This window comes from Megalobrama amblycephala, linkage group LG10 (genome assembly GCF_018812025.1).
Source record: "Megalobrama amblycephala isolate DHTTF-2021 linkage group LG10, ASM1881202v1, whole genome shotgun sequence".
Taxonomy (NCBI): Eukaryota; Metazoa; Chordata; class Actinopteri; order Cypriniformes; family Xenocyprididae; genus Megalobrama; species Megalobrama amblycephala.
The window spans coordinates 35,175,795-35,191,489 of record NC_063053.1 but is presented as its reverse complement, the minus strand read 5'-3'; the positions used below and the strand labels follow the sequence as shown (position 1 = coordinate 35,191,489).

General features: G+C 43.2%; 1 protein-coding gene across 1 annotated transcript; it reads right to left on the bottom strand.

The window, feature by feature from the left end:
* Nucleotides 1-356: 356 nt before the first annotated feature.
* Nucleotides 357-3,817, bottom strand: LOC125276389 (ras-related protein Rab-23-like). The gene is made up of 4 exons (XM_048203809.1): nt 3,237-3,817; nt 2,994-3,150; nt 2,830-2,912; nt 357-592 (listed from the first exon to the last, which is right to left on the bottom strand). Exons 1-4 carry the CDS (start codon nt 3,352-3,354, stop codon nt 357-359), a joined length of 594 nt encoding a protein of 197 aa, XP_048059766.1. The 5' UTR covers nt 3,355-3,817.
* Between the last annotated feature and the right edge of the window lie 11,878 nt (nt 3,818-15,695).

The window sequence follows — 15,695 nt, the reverse complement described above, 5'->3', positions numbered from 1 at the left end:
TGTAGGTGCTATAGCTAATTTTAACAGCTGGATTTAGGCTATGTTTTTAGCCTTCCTGATGCTGTAGTTCTCAGGTGGTAGGCCCTTATCTTTTAGAAGATAAGTCATGCATTGTTGCTAGGCCCCACTTTAGATCCTTTTCTTGCCGATAATGTTCACAATGAGCCCCTTGAAATGTATTCAATTTTGAGATACGATTTTACTCACATAAAAGGGGTTCTTTCGTTCTCTAGGGTTCATTGCGGATTTCAGTGTAAATCTGCTCTGTGAAACATTTATCCTGTCTGAATGGCATGTATTACAAAGCATTCATGTTTGCTTTGAGTTCTAGCTTAGCCCTACATACATATGTGAGCTTACTCAAAATCGCTTGTGACATCAGCAGCTGCCTGGCGTTTGCTGCTAGACGGCTGGCCCCGCTTGGTAGCCTCCTTTCTATCACAGCTTGTGTTTAGGCGCTGTTGGTTATGATCATGAGTTGGCTCATGTATTTGTAGCACTGCCTCAGGCTTTTGCTCACGTTGTCTGAGGTAATAGGCCTGTGCGGCCTTCTCAGTTTGTGATAGCATTTCTATGTACTGAGGTACATTGCCTGTTGGAATGTGCAGCTTGAGCTAAGGTTTGGTAAGTTAGTTCCCCACTTATCGTGTAGGATCTAGACCTGCCCCCTTGAGCTTGGGCCCTGTTATGACCACGGGCTGGCGCCACATGGCGCTAAAAGTAGTAGGCCTTGCCAGGCCTCCTCTGTAGCTTCTGTGTTGACCCAGCCGGGTTGGTCATTTCTGGACTCATTCCATGGTTGAGTTATGTCTTTGACTCTCGCCATCTTCAGCCGTGCCCACCTCTGTTCGAATAGGCTTTATTTTGGGCCTTTCGTTAAGTTCTGTGGTGTAGTGTGTACTTCTTTATTCGAGGGTTTTCAAGTACCTTGTCTGCGGGCTGGCCCTAGTCATGAAGCTACCACTGGTTGTTGCCATGTGTTCATAGAAGTTGTAGGCCCCCGTCAGGGCCTCCTTTCTGTCTGCATATTGGCACAGCTTCGTGTGGGTTTCTATGCGACTCACCACCATGGATGGGTCTCGATGCCACTAGCTGACGCCGTATGTATACGGGTTGTAGGCCTTCACAGGCCTCCTTTGTGTGACGTGGGAGTTTGGCTTTGTACTCCTCTTGCTTTGAGAGTAAAAGGTGCTTTTACTGAGTACATTTCTGAAGTGTCTTGCCTCTCAAGGTGAGCTTTGTACTAAAACCAGTTTTTGGTCTGGTTTTATTCATTTGCTGCCTTGAGCTTGGTTTCCTTTAGCTCTAGTCGAGCTAAATAGCTACCCTGTCTGTTACTTGGTTCTATTTTTGCTCCTAGAACTTTAGTGGCCGCTAGCTGACACCGCGTGCGATGGGTAGGCTTGAGGGCCTCCTTGTAAGCATGCTGGATCTTCCCTTTCAGTTTTTATTTACAGTAAAGGGTCTTATGTCGCTGGCTGGCAGGGGCTCGGGCTGGCTAATGATCTCCGTGGTAGTCAGTCTGTCTAGCCTGAACCTCGAAAGCACCGCCACGAGCTTATGCTACATGTCTGCTGAGGTTATAGGCCCATGGGGCCTTCCTTAGTGCGTGTTGGCGTACGTTGTACTCCTCTACCTTAAAGAGTAAAAGGGTGCTTTTACCGAGTACACTGCTCGTTGGATTGTGTTGGATGGGCTGTCTTGTGGGCACTCACAGCTACCTAATCACTTGGTTAGTCATGTGCTCAGCATGCTTTGTTTCAGTTCTTTGGCCTTTTGGCCATCCTGAATACCACCTGGTATGATTGGGTTCATGTTGTGATGATTAGTTCTCTATAGAACTTGTAACTATGTTGTAGGCCCCTTTTGTTCGGCCTCCATGGTTATGTGCCTACAGTACGGTCTGTCTGTTAGGTTGAGCTTCGTACTTCCCTCTGGGTTGACTGCGTAATTGTGCTTAGCTCCCTAAGCTGGTCATTGGTTGTAGACTTCTATGAAGCCTTCCGTTCGGACTGGCCCCAGGCTGGTTTGTGCTCCCCTGTACCAGGGTTTTTCTAGCGCACAGCCTCCTCAGCACTTTATCAGAAGCTGAGTAGATCCTAGGATGAGTGGTCTTACTCCCCTCAATACGAGGGTTTATAGCGCTCAGCAGAGTTCCGCTCTCCAGGATGCCCATCTCTGCGTGTGGGTTTTGAGTTGCTTACTGCCTTTTTGCAGTTGCTCTTACCTGCTCTCCTCTTTGGAGTTTGCGCATTGGAGATTCTGTATGTCAGACAAGGTTGTCCCAGACTATGTTTGGTTTTCCCTAATTTGGTACGGCCTCCTTGGTGGCGTCAGGGGTGAATTTATCCCCCTAGTGACTGGCCGGGTTTCCTCTGGTTCCCTGGCCACATTCCCTTTAAGTGACCACTTAAACGTGTTCGAAATGCCAAGAATCACACAACTGCGCTTTCCTGCCATGCTTCGGGGTGCCTGCGGAACAGTCCGTCAAAGACGAGAAGGTGTTTGACTGCTTCCCCAGGCGCTCCCTTTATACATCAGGGTTCACGCCGTTTGACTTCATAGGCTGTAGCCGGCCAATAGGATTGGAGTTGTGTGATTCTTGGCATTTCGAACACAGGTCACGAGGGACGTTCCCCATAGCGCAATTCCAAGTGCAGAGTCTCGTTCCCTGATCTCAGGGAACCATGGTTACATGCGTAACCTGAGACGTTTTCACTTTTGTCACTTTTGATCAATTTAATGCATCCTTGCTCAATAAAAGCATTAATGTGTTACTTTACAGTAAAGCACAATCAGTTTTTCAAACTGAAACGCTGTATCTCTCACCTTCATTGACGTTGAGATCTTCCTTCACCGATGTCCGATAGAATCTCAACTTCAGCGTCTTAGCAAGACCTTCAGCCTCTTCACTGAAGCAACAACACAAAGGTTTTTCACATCAATCCCTAGAAGGAACGCATTAAAGTGCATTACTGAACTCTGATTCTTACTTCTTGATAACTGTGTCATCCAGCAGATCGATTTTGTTCTGCACCAGGACGGTGGGAATGTCACCCACCTCCATCTCCACCTTCTCCCTCCAGCTGCTGATGGCCTCAAACGAGTCTCTGACGGTGGTGGAGAACACCAGCACACAGGCCTGCGCCCCTGCAGGACCGATCACACGTCAATGCCTCTCATCTTACAGCAAAACACAAGCCTACACCTGAAGAGAAACATTCCAGCGTTCGCACCTCTGTAATAGGCCTTGGTGATGGCATCAAACTCCTCCTGTCTAGCTGTGTCCCACAACATCAATCTGACGTCCTCACCGTTAACTCTGGAACACATGCAGACAATCTCAGAATCCATATATGCATAGGTCTTGAAAATATCATTAAAACACAATAGTTACATCAAATAATTGGGTGAAGCAAAAAAAAAATGTGTTGGGGCAGCCTCTCAGCTGCTATTCAGACCAGTGGCCGGTTGCATAAACTGCTTAGGACTGTTAGTCATCAATTTTTTTTCTTCGAGACTGGTCATAACTTTTTAAATCAGTTACATAAAAAGGTAGATTGGTCTAGTTTGAATCCAAAAAGTGAGACTGATTAGCCCTAATTAATTGCTTGTTGGTCAGACTAGTTAAGACACAGTCTTAAATTAGCGGTAATGTTTACGAAACCGGCCCCTGCTTTCGCTCTCAGTTTGACTAAACTTTAAAACCGATGAAGCCAATGACAGCTCATCTGTTCCTCATTTCGTTTTATGTGTATAACCAGTAAACCACACAGATTTTCTCTGGCATTCCCTGAGGATAACACACTTCACGTTATAATATCTGGAAATAGACTGTCATCCAGGAACTACAGGTTTGTGTCGGCTACTGCAAAAGAAGCAAGAGGATCTTCTTTTCCCGAGGGGTTGCCTGAGTGTAACAGCGTGTTATTTGTCATATCCTGTATTTAAATACAAACAGGAAACTTGCTTGCTCGGAAGTGTTAAATCATCTCTCTGGGGTCAAGTGTGAGCCATAATTACTGGCATTTATTCCTGTTCATGTGACCAGTTCAGGCTGTGATTGAGTTGTATGTACAGTACACATATGAGTGGAATACTGAACATTCTGTGTATATAGGTTTCCTTCTAATTTCTAAAAATCAGCATATGAATTACAGATGGGCGGTACTGCCAAAACATTACATTATATAGTATGAGAATTCTATATCATAAAAACTGTCACGGGCAATAACACAAGATCCAGTAACGAGTGCAAATACAGTTTATTAATACCACAGTAGAATAGAAATATCTAGGCAAGATGGTCAGAACGTGCAACATGTAGTTCAGGCTTTGGTGGCAAGGAGACTGCAACGGGCTGGAATCCACAAGCAGATGATATATCCAGAGAAAACAGATGGGCAAGAAAGCCACACTCAAACAGGAATCAACTCACAGGAAACTGGAGACAACAAGGGAACTGCTGGGAACAATGGAGACCAACATGAACACCAGAATGATCTGACAAGGAACACAGCAAACACACAACTACATATAGGGACAGATAATGAGCCGCACCTGTGACTGATCAGCGCAGTTAGTCACTATGACAACGCTAATAGACGAACTGACAGCACCAAAATAACAGACACAAACTCACACGCAGACAGAGAGTGAGAATGAGTCAGTGAACCCATGAACCGTGACAAAAAACACTATGTCAAACAGGTCAGTCCATTTAAAAAATGTAAATGTTGAAAAAAACAAAAAGGTTTTTTTTTTAAATCAGAATTGTGAGTTATGCACTTGGAATTGTGAGATATCCAGTCAGAATTGTGAGATATAAGCTCAACTGAGAGAAAAAAGTCAGAATTGCGAGATATAAACTGAACTGCGAGAAAAGTGAGAATTGCGAAATATATACACAACTGCGAGAAAAAAGTCAGAATTGTGAGATATAAACTCAAATACAAGAAAAGTCAAAATTGCGAAATATAAATGACTGCGAGAAAAAAGTCAAAATTGCAAGATATAAACAACTGCAAGAAAAAAAGTCAGAATTGTGAGATATAAACACAATTGCGAGAAAAAAGTCAGAATTTACATATAAACAACTGCGACATAAACTTATTTAACTGCAAGAAAAAAGTAACAAAAATTCTCAAATTTGAGTCTCAACATAAGGTTTTTTATACAATTACAGATGGGCGGTACTGCCAAAACATTACATTATATAGTATGAGAATTCTATATCATAAATTCTATATCATAAAGTCTCAACCATAATGTTTTTTATACCTATAGAAGTATAGTGTGCAAGCAGAACATTTCATGTCTGAGACTTATCTTAAAGGTAGAGTAGGCAATTTCAGAGAGGCTAATGTAGCATATGCACACGTATCAGGATAATCAATAAACTTTGGAATGTTCAGAACGCTTTTAGCATGCTGAACTGGGTTGTAAAACCATCTCGGCTCCGAACAGTCTGCCAAAGATGAGCCCACTTGACACCTTTGTGGACCCGTGAGGGTAAACAGAAAACTCCAACTTCCTCACTTTGGTGACTTCAAAAGGAGCACCCCCCCCAGAGACTGACCAGATCCACATTCCAACACCCACACACACAGGCACACACAAAAACACACACACAGACACATACAGAAACACACAAACATACATTTTTGACTGTATATGTAAAATACAACTATGCCAACATATACCCATCCTGTATTTTGAAGCGTATGCATGTTTTCTAGTGTTTAAATGAGTGTATTTGTGCTAGTGTTAGTTGTAATAAGGGAATTTTGTCTGTAAACCATAACTTCTTGTATATGCCTTTCTGATCTATCGAGTTTGATCTCGTTTTAAAGCTCCGGACTCGAGCTATTCACTGAGAGATGTCACATAGCTGACAAATGCATTTTTCTATGTGTTTAATGATATTGTGAAGAAAGCACTCCATCTTGAAATCCGATCTGATAGTCGTAAAGTATGCAAATTCATCTAGGAGACCAAACAAAGAAAGAGCTTGCCCGCCAACTTTGCATCAATGTCATTGGCCATTCCACCTCAAGGAGGTGTGTCAGCCTATCTGTCATAAAAAGGAACACCAGGATTCTCCTGGGTGTGCTCCCGACGGCCCTGAATCATTCACGTGGGGGTTCTCCCGATTGTCTCACGAGCACCTCGTGCACGTCTTTCCCGGACGTCTCCGGTGACCACGCGCTGCCATCGCGCTCATCCTCGGGACCGCCATCTTCCAGTGAAACTCACTCTCAAGTCCTCAGTTCAAACCTTCCCGCGGAACGGAAGAAGCCAACGAACTGCACCAGCGCTAAACTGAAATTCGACACGCACAACCAATGCAAGTATACTGCCGTTTCTCAATCTTAGATGATGAAACTGATTTCCGCGCTGGCCTCAAGGACTGTTTTGTAAGTTTGCTACTTGCCTTCTCTCTTTCCTTCTCTACTTCCACTCTTGTACATATGTGTGTATATTCTTGTATATATATTTAGACGTATAACCTCTGTATTCGTAGTTTGAATATATTAAAACGTTATTCACGCTCGATTGTTCTGTTTGTTCTTTCAACTGAAGACCAAGTCACTTTAACATTTTCGATCGTTTTATGCTTTGATGCTATAATAGCAAGTTATCTCATGACCAGAGAATAACGTTCATAATATTCTATGAGAAGCAGCGGTTTGCTGGACGAGCTGGTAGTTTCTCTAAATAATTATTGAACCTGAACTAATCACATATGTAATCAATTATAATTCGTTGTAATTGATTCACAATATATGTTTAATTCCCCCTTGGGTCGGTATGTGCATAATGATTCATAAAACCTTATGAATTATTATATTCATATTCCACCCATAAATTGATTAATAACCGCTACATCGTTACACTAACAATAGCAAGCTAGCTTTGAAAGCATAAGATCCCACCCTCCCTTCAAATCGTCTCCAAAGCCATGCCTAAATTACTGGACTAAATGCAATGATTGGGCAAAAATTTTTTGGTCCTGAGATAGGGCTGCACGATATATGCTGATCCGTATGGACCAGGCACCACGGGCACCAAACGCATGTAATTCTCAGATTAATTGCAAAATTTAACCATCATAGAGCGAAAGTTTATCATTTATCATTCGTGTTTTAGGTCCTTTCAGTTTAAACATTCAAGTGATTTTAAAACCACAAAAGTCATTTTGTACTCCGTTCTCTTCCACATCTCTCTGCTTGAACGGACACATGCAAAATTATGTCAAAATGCCTCGACAAGTATCCTCGTAAACATAGTTGCTTATGGCTTTATGACCAAACAGTTGAGAAAGAAAAAGGATGCGTATCATTATATTGGATCCGTGCATTCAGTCTTAAAGTGACAGTAGCCTAATATTCCTGCTGCTGTCTGTGTCATTAATGTTAATCAAACAACAAAATACAAAGAGAAAATCACTTTTGTAGCTTTAACAAAGATTAATTGTATTTAATACAGTGAAGACTATGCAGTGTTATTTTACATTTGATTATTCAATTTCTGTACTTGAATAATGTTAGACTTACCTGAAAAACATAAAGCACTGTTTCATTTGTATCATTGTTCTATTGTATTTATCTATGCTTGTAATTTGTTTATTATTTTCTATGCAGATTCACTCCCCTACAAAATCACACCTAGAATGATTCATTCTTTCCAAATACAGCTATTTAAGTCATCTGTTTTTTTTTTTTTCATATTGCAATATATAATCGCAGAAAAAACAATCGAGAAGCCGTATGTTTGTTGTATTGTAAATGTTTTATTCACAAAAACAAATTTCTCAAAGATGTTGAGAAAACAAAGATGTTGTTCCCTTTCGAAAGGGAACTCCACTCTGCGTTTGACAGAACGCATTGGGGAACCGTCACGTGACCCAGGTGTCGAAAGCACTATCCAACAACTCCAATTCCTATTGGCCGGCGACAGCCTATGACGTCATACGGCGCGACCCGGAAGTATAAAGGGAGTCTTTCGGTCCTGTTCTGTCTGATTGCATCTATACCAAAAGACTCCGGTAGGGTTTTCTATATATACCTTACAAACGTTCATGAACAGTGTGTTTATCCGTGTCCCAGGGTTTGACACTTGATATACATATTTTTCTGAGTGTTTTCTGTCTGGAGAGGAGCACGCATACACAGTGCTTGAGGGGAATGCTGTGTGTCTGTCTGTTGTTTACTCTGTTCTCGTTTGGTATTCTTCCCGAGGGAAGAGCTGTCTGCATCTCTGCCTGGTGGTTCTGGCCCCTGTTTGTGCTAAGGCTTAACGGTGGCTGCAATCATAGGGCTCGCAGATGAGTTCGTTGGGAAGTTTGAGGAAGTTTTATTCTCTCAACTTCCCTGGGGCTGGCGAGAGCACCCGGATGACGATGACGTTCGTGTTTGACGTCATCGCGTCCGGCGGCGAGCGCTCCTCTGGCGGGTGTATGCGAGCTGCTGTGTGTTTGGGACGCGCTTCTCGGCGGGCTGCGGCTGCCGGGAAGGCGCGTTAAGAAAGGGGCCGTGCGCAGACGGTTCGGCGAGCGGTTCCTTTCTGTCCATTAATACGGCAGCTTCCATACTTTCCATTCCGTTCTGATCTCCGCTTTTGAGATCGGTGAGGAATGGAAAAACCCCTAGCCATTCAGATTTGTATCTGAACCCAGACAGACGGGAGGGGGAGGAAGAGCGAGTGAGACGGGTGATCGATTGTAAACACTGTTGCGTTTGTGATCGATCTCCCAGCTATATAGGGCGATTTATAGCTACCCTCTCCTCTTCTTCTTCCGCCTCCTGTGTATATGTATATGTATATATATACATATGTCATGCTCAGATGCTTCTTATGGTCAGACTGATGGCTGGGCCCATAGTCATTGTTTCTATCAGCCCGCTGTTTCTTTTTGATAGTAAGAGGATCTTTAAGCTTAAAGAACCTTAGATTCCATCCTTTTATGTAAAAAGGAGCATTAGGAGTTTTTGGTTTTTGAGCTGCAGGAGGGTCTATATTTTATTCATTTGAAATAAGACCTTATTTCCTGTATAGTTTTCTGAGCATGTAGTCAGGAAAATTAGGGGTTTTTTGGCAAACTGAAGTTGATAGCACTTGTCACTTCAGCTAATATGTAGATGTTTAGGTCGGCCTTAATCGGCCGCCTGACATTGTTTGCTTGTGAGCTTCACTTTCTTTCTCTTATCCATGAGATTTGGAGGTGAAGCCCGGGCTTCACTAGGCTTGTGGCCTTGTAAGAAGGCCCGTAGCTTAGCTAGGTTTGGTGTGTTATTTACATAACCTTATATTTACGATCCCTGATTAGGTTGTATAGTTCCTAGTTCTGGCCTCCTCCCGAGGGAGTTGTTAGGCCGTATGCCATTATCCCCTTGCTTATGTAGGCGCAATTGTGAGATTAACAGCTAGGTCGTAGACTGTTTTGACTCCCTGATGCTGTCTCTCAGGTGGTAGGCCCTTATCTTTGCGTAGATAAATTATGCAGGTTTTTGCTAGGCCCCACTTCCTAGAACTTTCATGCTAAGGGAAATGAATTCCTCTGAGCCACTTGATATCAGTATTTATCAAGTTTGATTGGACGATGCTAGTTTTTAGCCTTTCGTCTTCTAGGCTTAGAACAGATTTGAGGATCTGTATGGGAATGTTTTTCCTTTTTAAATAGCATGTATTTCAAAGTTTTATGTTACTTTGAGTTCTAGATTTTTGCCCTACATATATATATATATATGTGAGCTTACGTATGCTGGTGATCTTGTTAGCGGTTATATTGCATATAACTCGGATTGTAGGCTTTATGATATTTTGCCTCCTTCTAGTTAACAGTTGTTTTCTACAATGCTGATTAACTGATCATGGTTTGCTCACATATGTACACTACCACAGGCCCTGCCATGTGTTTGTTTGAGTTAGTAGGCCTTATAGCCTCCCTTAGACCACGTTGGCTTTGTTTGGTTCCCTTTAGTCACATGTTTAGGGTACATTGCCTGTTGGAATGTTTTGTTATTACACTGCTTCAGGCCCTGCAGCATGTTTGTTTGAGGTAGTAGGCTTAATTAGCCTCCCTTAGACCATGTTGGTTGTATTGGTTCCCCTTAGTCACAAGAACTTAGGTTTTTTTCTGTGCGGCTCTGGATGAGATGTCAGTAGTGAAACCTTACTGAGGTTTGGTTTAACCTATTGTTGCCTCTGAGTCGATGATTCTAGTTGAGCTAAGAGCCACCTAGCGCTTAGGTTGGATCTTTGTGCTCCTCGAAACAGCCACGAGACTTACGCTGTGTGTCCTGAAGGATGCTAGCCTGCGGGCCGCCTTTTTTGGATACACTAGTGTTTGTTTAGGTGTATTTCTCTCTGAGAACTATTTCTATACACTTTTGTTGGCCAGGGGCCCAAGTGGTAGATTCAACCCCCTCTTTTGCGGGCTGTTTACCAGGCTTGGGACCTAAACACTGCCACGAGCTGATGCCACGTGTCTGTTGAGGTTATAGGCCTTCCAGGCCTTCCTTAATACGTGTTGGCGTACGCTGTACTCCTCTTGCTTAAAGAGTAAAAGGTGCTTTTACTGAGTACATTGCTCGTCGGATTGTGTTGGGTGGATTATCATAAGAGCACTGTGCAGCTTTCTATTGCTGCCATGGAAGTTGTCTGTCTGCCGCCGGCTTAGACAGATGTTCAGAATGGCTTTACCAGAAACAGGCCTCTTTCTGAAGTTTACTTCTGTCTTTATGTATATAGAACTGTTGTCATGTTGTAGCCCCTCTCGGGCCTCCATGAGTATGTGCTCTTGGCATAGTCTACCTGTTAGGTGAGCTCTGTGCTTCCCCTTGGGGTTTATAATAGTGCTTAGCTCCCTAAGCTGATTATGATGGTTCGGCCTTGATCAGGCCCCGTCTTAAGGGTCAGCCCCAGGCTGGTTTGTGCTCCCCTTTCAGGGTTTTCAGCGCACAGCATCCTCAGTGCGTTAATTAAGCACTGGGTAGATCCTAAGTTGAGTGGATTATCTCCCCTCGATATGAGGGTTCATAGCACTCAGCTGAGTTCTGCTCTCCAGGATGCCCGTCTCTATGCGTGGGTCTGAGCTGGTTTCTGCCTTTCTGCAGTCACTCTTACCTACTATCTTCCCGAAGAATGCGTTTTAGAGGCTCTGTATTCAGACAGGGTTGGCCTGAACTGAGTCTGTTCCCTGAGAAGACCAGGTCGGCCTCCCTGGTGGCAATGAGGGTGACCCTGCTCCCCTCGTGAGTGACTGGCCGAGGTTCCCTTTGGTTCCTTGGCCACATTCCCTTAAAGGAACCACTTTTCTTACGAGAAAATTGGGTTCTAGACGCCTTAGCGTTTTCTCTAGGCTCTATTTGTTAAAAGAGAAAGGTAGAAGCCTTTGGGAAGCTCAGCTTGGGCTGTTGGCCAAAGGGAATGCTGTCACTGACAGCCTGGTGTGACCCGAGGGGGAGTTGCTGGGCAGTTTGAGAACTGCTTTGAGGCCTTTGCCTCAGCCATATTTTTGGCAGGCACTCCCCTCCAGCATGGTGGCGTGGGTATATCGTTCCCCAATGCGTTCTGTCAAACGCAGAGTGGAGTTTCCTTTCGAAAGGGAACGTCTCAGGTTACGTAAGTAACCATGGTTCCCTGAGAACAGGGAACGAGACTCTGCGTTCCTTTGCCATGCTTCAGGTTGCCTGCCTTCAGAACAGTCCCTCAAGACGATAAGATAGAGACTGTCTCTCCAGGCGCTCCCTTTATACTTCCGGGTCGCGCCGTATGACGTCATAGGCTGTCGCCGGCCAATAGGAATTGGAGTTGTTGGATAGTGCTTTCGACACCTGGGTCACGTGACGGTTCCCCAATGCGTTCTGTCAAACGCAGAGTCTCGTTCCCTGTTCTCAGGGAACCATGGTTACATACGTAACCTGAGACGTTTTGTTTGTTTTTCATTTTGTTCAATGTAGTGCTGTTTGATGTTTTTTACCATGGTTACATACGTAACCTGAGACGTTTTGTTTGTTTTTCATTTTGTTCAATGCAGTGCTGTTTGATGTTTTTTTTTTTAGCAAATCAAAATGCTGGTCACAAATTAGAAGTCTAAAATGAGAAATTTTAAAGAGAAGAGGAGCTTGAGTTTGTTGCACAGCTCTATTTGTTTGAACTGTGAGAGGCATCTAAGCTTACAATACTCCTACGTCATACATCACGTCAGGGGGTTTCTCGTTTGGCGCAAGCCAACTTGCGCAGTATGTGTATGGTCATCTGCCAGAAGTTATTAATTTGTAATTAGTACGTTTTAAATATGGATATTTTTCTTACAATTTCCTTGTAATTTTTGGGTGAATTATTTCTTGAAGAAATACAGTAGTATCATCAGTTAGTTGAGATATTTTAATTTATTTATACAGAGATACCCTTTAATCTAGGATTTTGTAAAATATCAATTGATAACAATTCAACAGCTAGAAGGAAAAGAAATGGGGAAACAGGGCAACCTTGGCGCACTCCTCTATCACAATTAAAGTGTTTAGTAGTTTGAAACCAACCAAACCTGTGTCATTATAAAGCATTCTCAGTTGATAAAAGTACATCAAAACCAAAAATGCTAAGAGATTTAAGCAAAAACTGGTATTCTAAAGAGTCAAACGCTTTATAAATATATGTTTCCTGGCCGTGTTTTTGTCTCTCCTGTCGTGTTTTTGTCTCTCCTGTCGTGTTTTTCGTCCCCATTTGATTTACCTGCTTCAAGCTTGTTTGGATTTTCTTCCTGTTGGATATTACTCTGAGGACTGGTTGCCCATTGCAGTCCCTGCACTGCCAAGAGACTGTTGCCATCTGCACCCACGACATTCTGACTGTTGCTTTCTCTGCTCTGCTGAAAGTTTGTTCTAATAAATTGTTTTTCTGCATTCGCAATTAACTCCTCATCATTTCCTGTGATTGATTCAGTGAATGCTTCTGATTTACAGGATTTCCTGTCAAGCAACAGTGCTCACATGGATTGTCAAGAGGAACAAATGGTTGCTACAGGTCGCACGGTGCAAGCCTTCAAGTCTCAATGCCCAACATCAACACCTGAAGACCAAAACAACGAGGTTGTCCACTGCACCACCCCCACTGCCAATTAGCCACAAGCCATCAGAGCAAACCCCGTCTACCACCTCCTGTACAATATTCAGATGAGCCCAATCTCTGTTGAGCATTTTTAACTAAGTGCTCATTGTTCTTCTCTCTACAGCGTTTGACGTTTTCTACTGAACAGTCTAAAGTGGCTCTGGTGATGACGTTATTATCGGGACATGTGGCTGAGGCTGTGAGGGGAACGGCGGTGTGGGAGAATCAACATCCCTGCTGTTCCTCGTTCCAAGTGCTTTTGGATGAAATGAGGTGGGTCGTGGGTCTCGAGGCGGCTTGCATGCTGGTGGATCTACGTCAAGGACCCGTGTCAGATTAATATATTGAGTTTTGTACCCTGGCGGCCGAGTGCAGATGGAATGAGGAGGCACTGTGGGACATGTTCCTGCATGGGTTGGCTGACCATATTCAAAAGGAAATCTTCACCCTGCAATTACCCAGGGAATTACTCTTCAGTCAGATGCTCATTTGCAATGACAGGACCAACAAGCTTTACAAACTTTTGTTCCTGAAGTTCCTGAGTTTTCTGCTTCCAGTGTCTGTAATACGGTCAGCCCTGCATTAGATCAAGAACCCATGGAGGTGAGCAGAGCTCGGCAAACATGGGAAATGAAGGATCGGAGGAGATTAAAAGGACTGTGTCTCTGTTGTGGTGCTGCTGGACACATCACAGCTAACTGCTAACTGGAAAAATCCTCTTCAACCACTCTCCTCCCAGTTAGACTGCAATGGGATTCCCATTTTCATTCTTGTCACGCACTTGTGGACTCTGGAGCGGAAGGTTATTTTATAGATTGTAATTTGGCTTCACACCTTCACACATACTTCCTCTCAAACATGAAATTACAGTAAATGCTCTTAATGGACAGAACCTTCCTGTTATCACACACACCACCGGCCTGATAACCATCATTACTTCTGGAAGTCACTCTGAGGAGTTATCGTTCCTGCTCACTGACTCTCCTATGGCTCCTATCATTCTTGGTCACCCCTGGCTTGTTCGTCATTGTCCACGCATAGACTGGGGTCTTAACACCATAGTGCAACTATTGTCATGCTTCTTGTCTTGTGTCTGCTTGTTCATCTGTGTAGCGAAAATTAACTCAAAGGGGAAATATTAATAATTATTCATAACTCATTATGATTATTAATTATGATTAATTATGAATATGCAAATCCGTTAATCAGATTAACTGGACGTAGCTACATTAAAATTAACATTACAATCAGTTAACCTGTTCGTCCAGTGAACGCTCAGTGTTGATTGTTTATTAATTCTAAGAAATGTCAATTTCCAAGTTATGGAAAAATAATATTTCTTATTGTACTGTACTACTCAGAGCACGTAGTCCGGATCTATCACTTAAGAGGCAATTCATTAGCAGACGGAGTCAGAACCAAACATGTATTGTGCACAATCTTTATTAACTAACTCACAAACACATAACTAAACTAACAAACACATAACATAACATACATAAAGGGTCACACACACACACACACACACACACACACACACACACACACACACACACACACACGCAAGTCAGAATGAGTAATGATAGAGTTGAACCGGAAGAGATGCTGTTACTAGAGCTACATGAAAATGTCAAAGGCAATCTGGAAAGGAATCATCAGTTTCTTCAGCAATAGCAAGGTAAGTCTTACAAATTAATACTAACTCGCTGTTTAGTGTTAAAATGTACGATACTTGCAAGATGCCCTTAGGCTGAGGAGCATCGGCTCTGCCATCTGAGGAGAGATCTTGGGTGATTCAGTCTGAAGTTATTGCCAGTCTTTTCCATGTTGGATGAGGAGCACATGGCTTGTTTGTAGGCCGAGGCCTACAGGCCTTGCAGGCCTGGCCTAGGCCGGCCGCAAGGAGATCGATTCGGTCGTTCAGAAGCAAGGAGAAAAAGAGGAGTGGCCCTGTTCAATCGTTTTTAACCTCTGGTCAAAGCCAACCTCTTAGGAATGATGGGGGCCAATGAGGTCGTTGTATTTCCAGGTGACACACACCTCCCCTTGGTGGGGCTTTTATGAACGAGCAAGATTAAACTGGTTGAGCTTTGAAGAAGTACTATTAAAGATCCTTATAACACTTATGTGTTGTGCAGGTATGGACATACCGCATACACAAACATCTAAATCTGCTCGACACGAATGCATAGACACCAAACATGGCATAATTGAAGTTACCGTGCAGGTCATAACATTTAACAATCATCAAACATGTAAATACAATGAGTACAATACAACAACAGTAATAATGGATACCATTTCCTGAGAAGGATTAATTTATAGCACAGTCTGTCTATACATTAATGCCATAGAGTCTGTGTTCTGTGTGGAAAATGCAGGGAAGATGCAGATTTTCTGTGTCTCTTCTCTGCTCTCCATGCGGCAACCACATTCCTCAGCGCAATAAACTTGTAACTGAAAACTTCCCGGGGGATGGGGACAGTCAAATCCCAGAGTGAGCTTAAAACTATTGGTGAACTAACAAATAATTGTGTCTGATTTGTCTCAGTCATTACATCTGTGTGTTGTTGTGTGGCGCA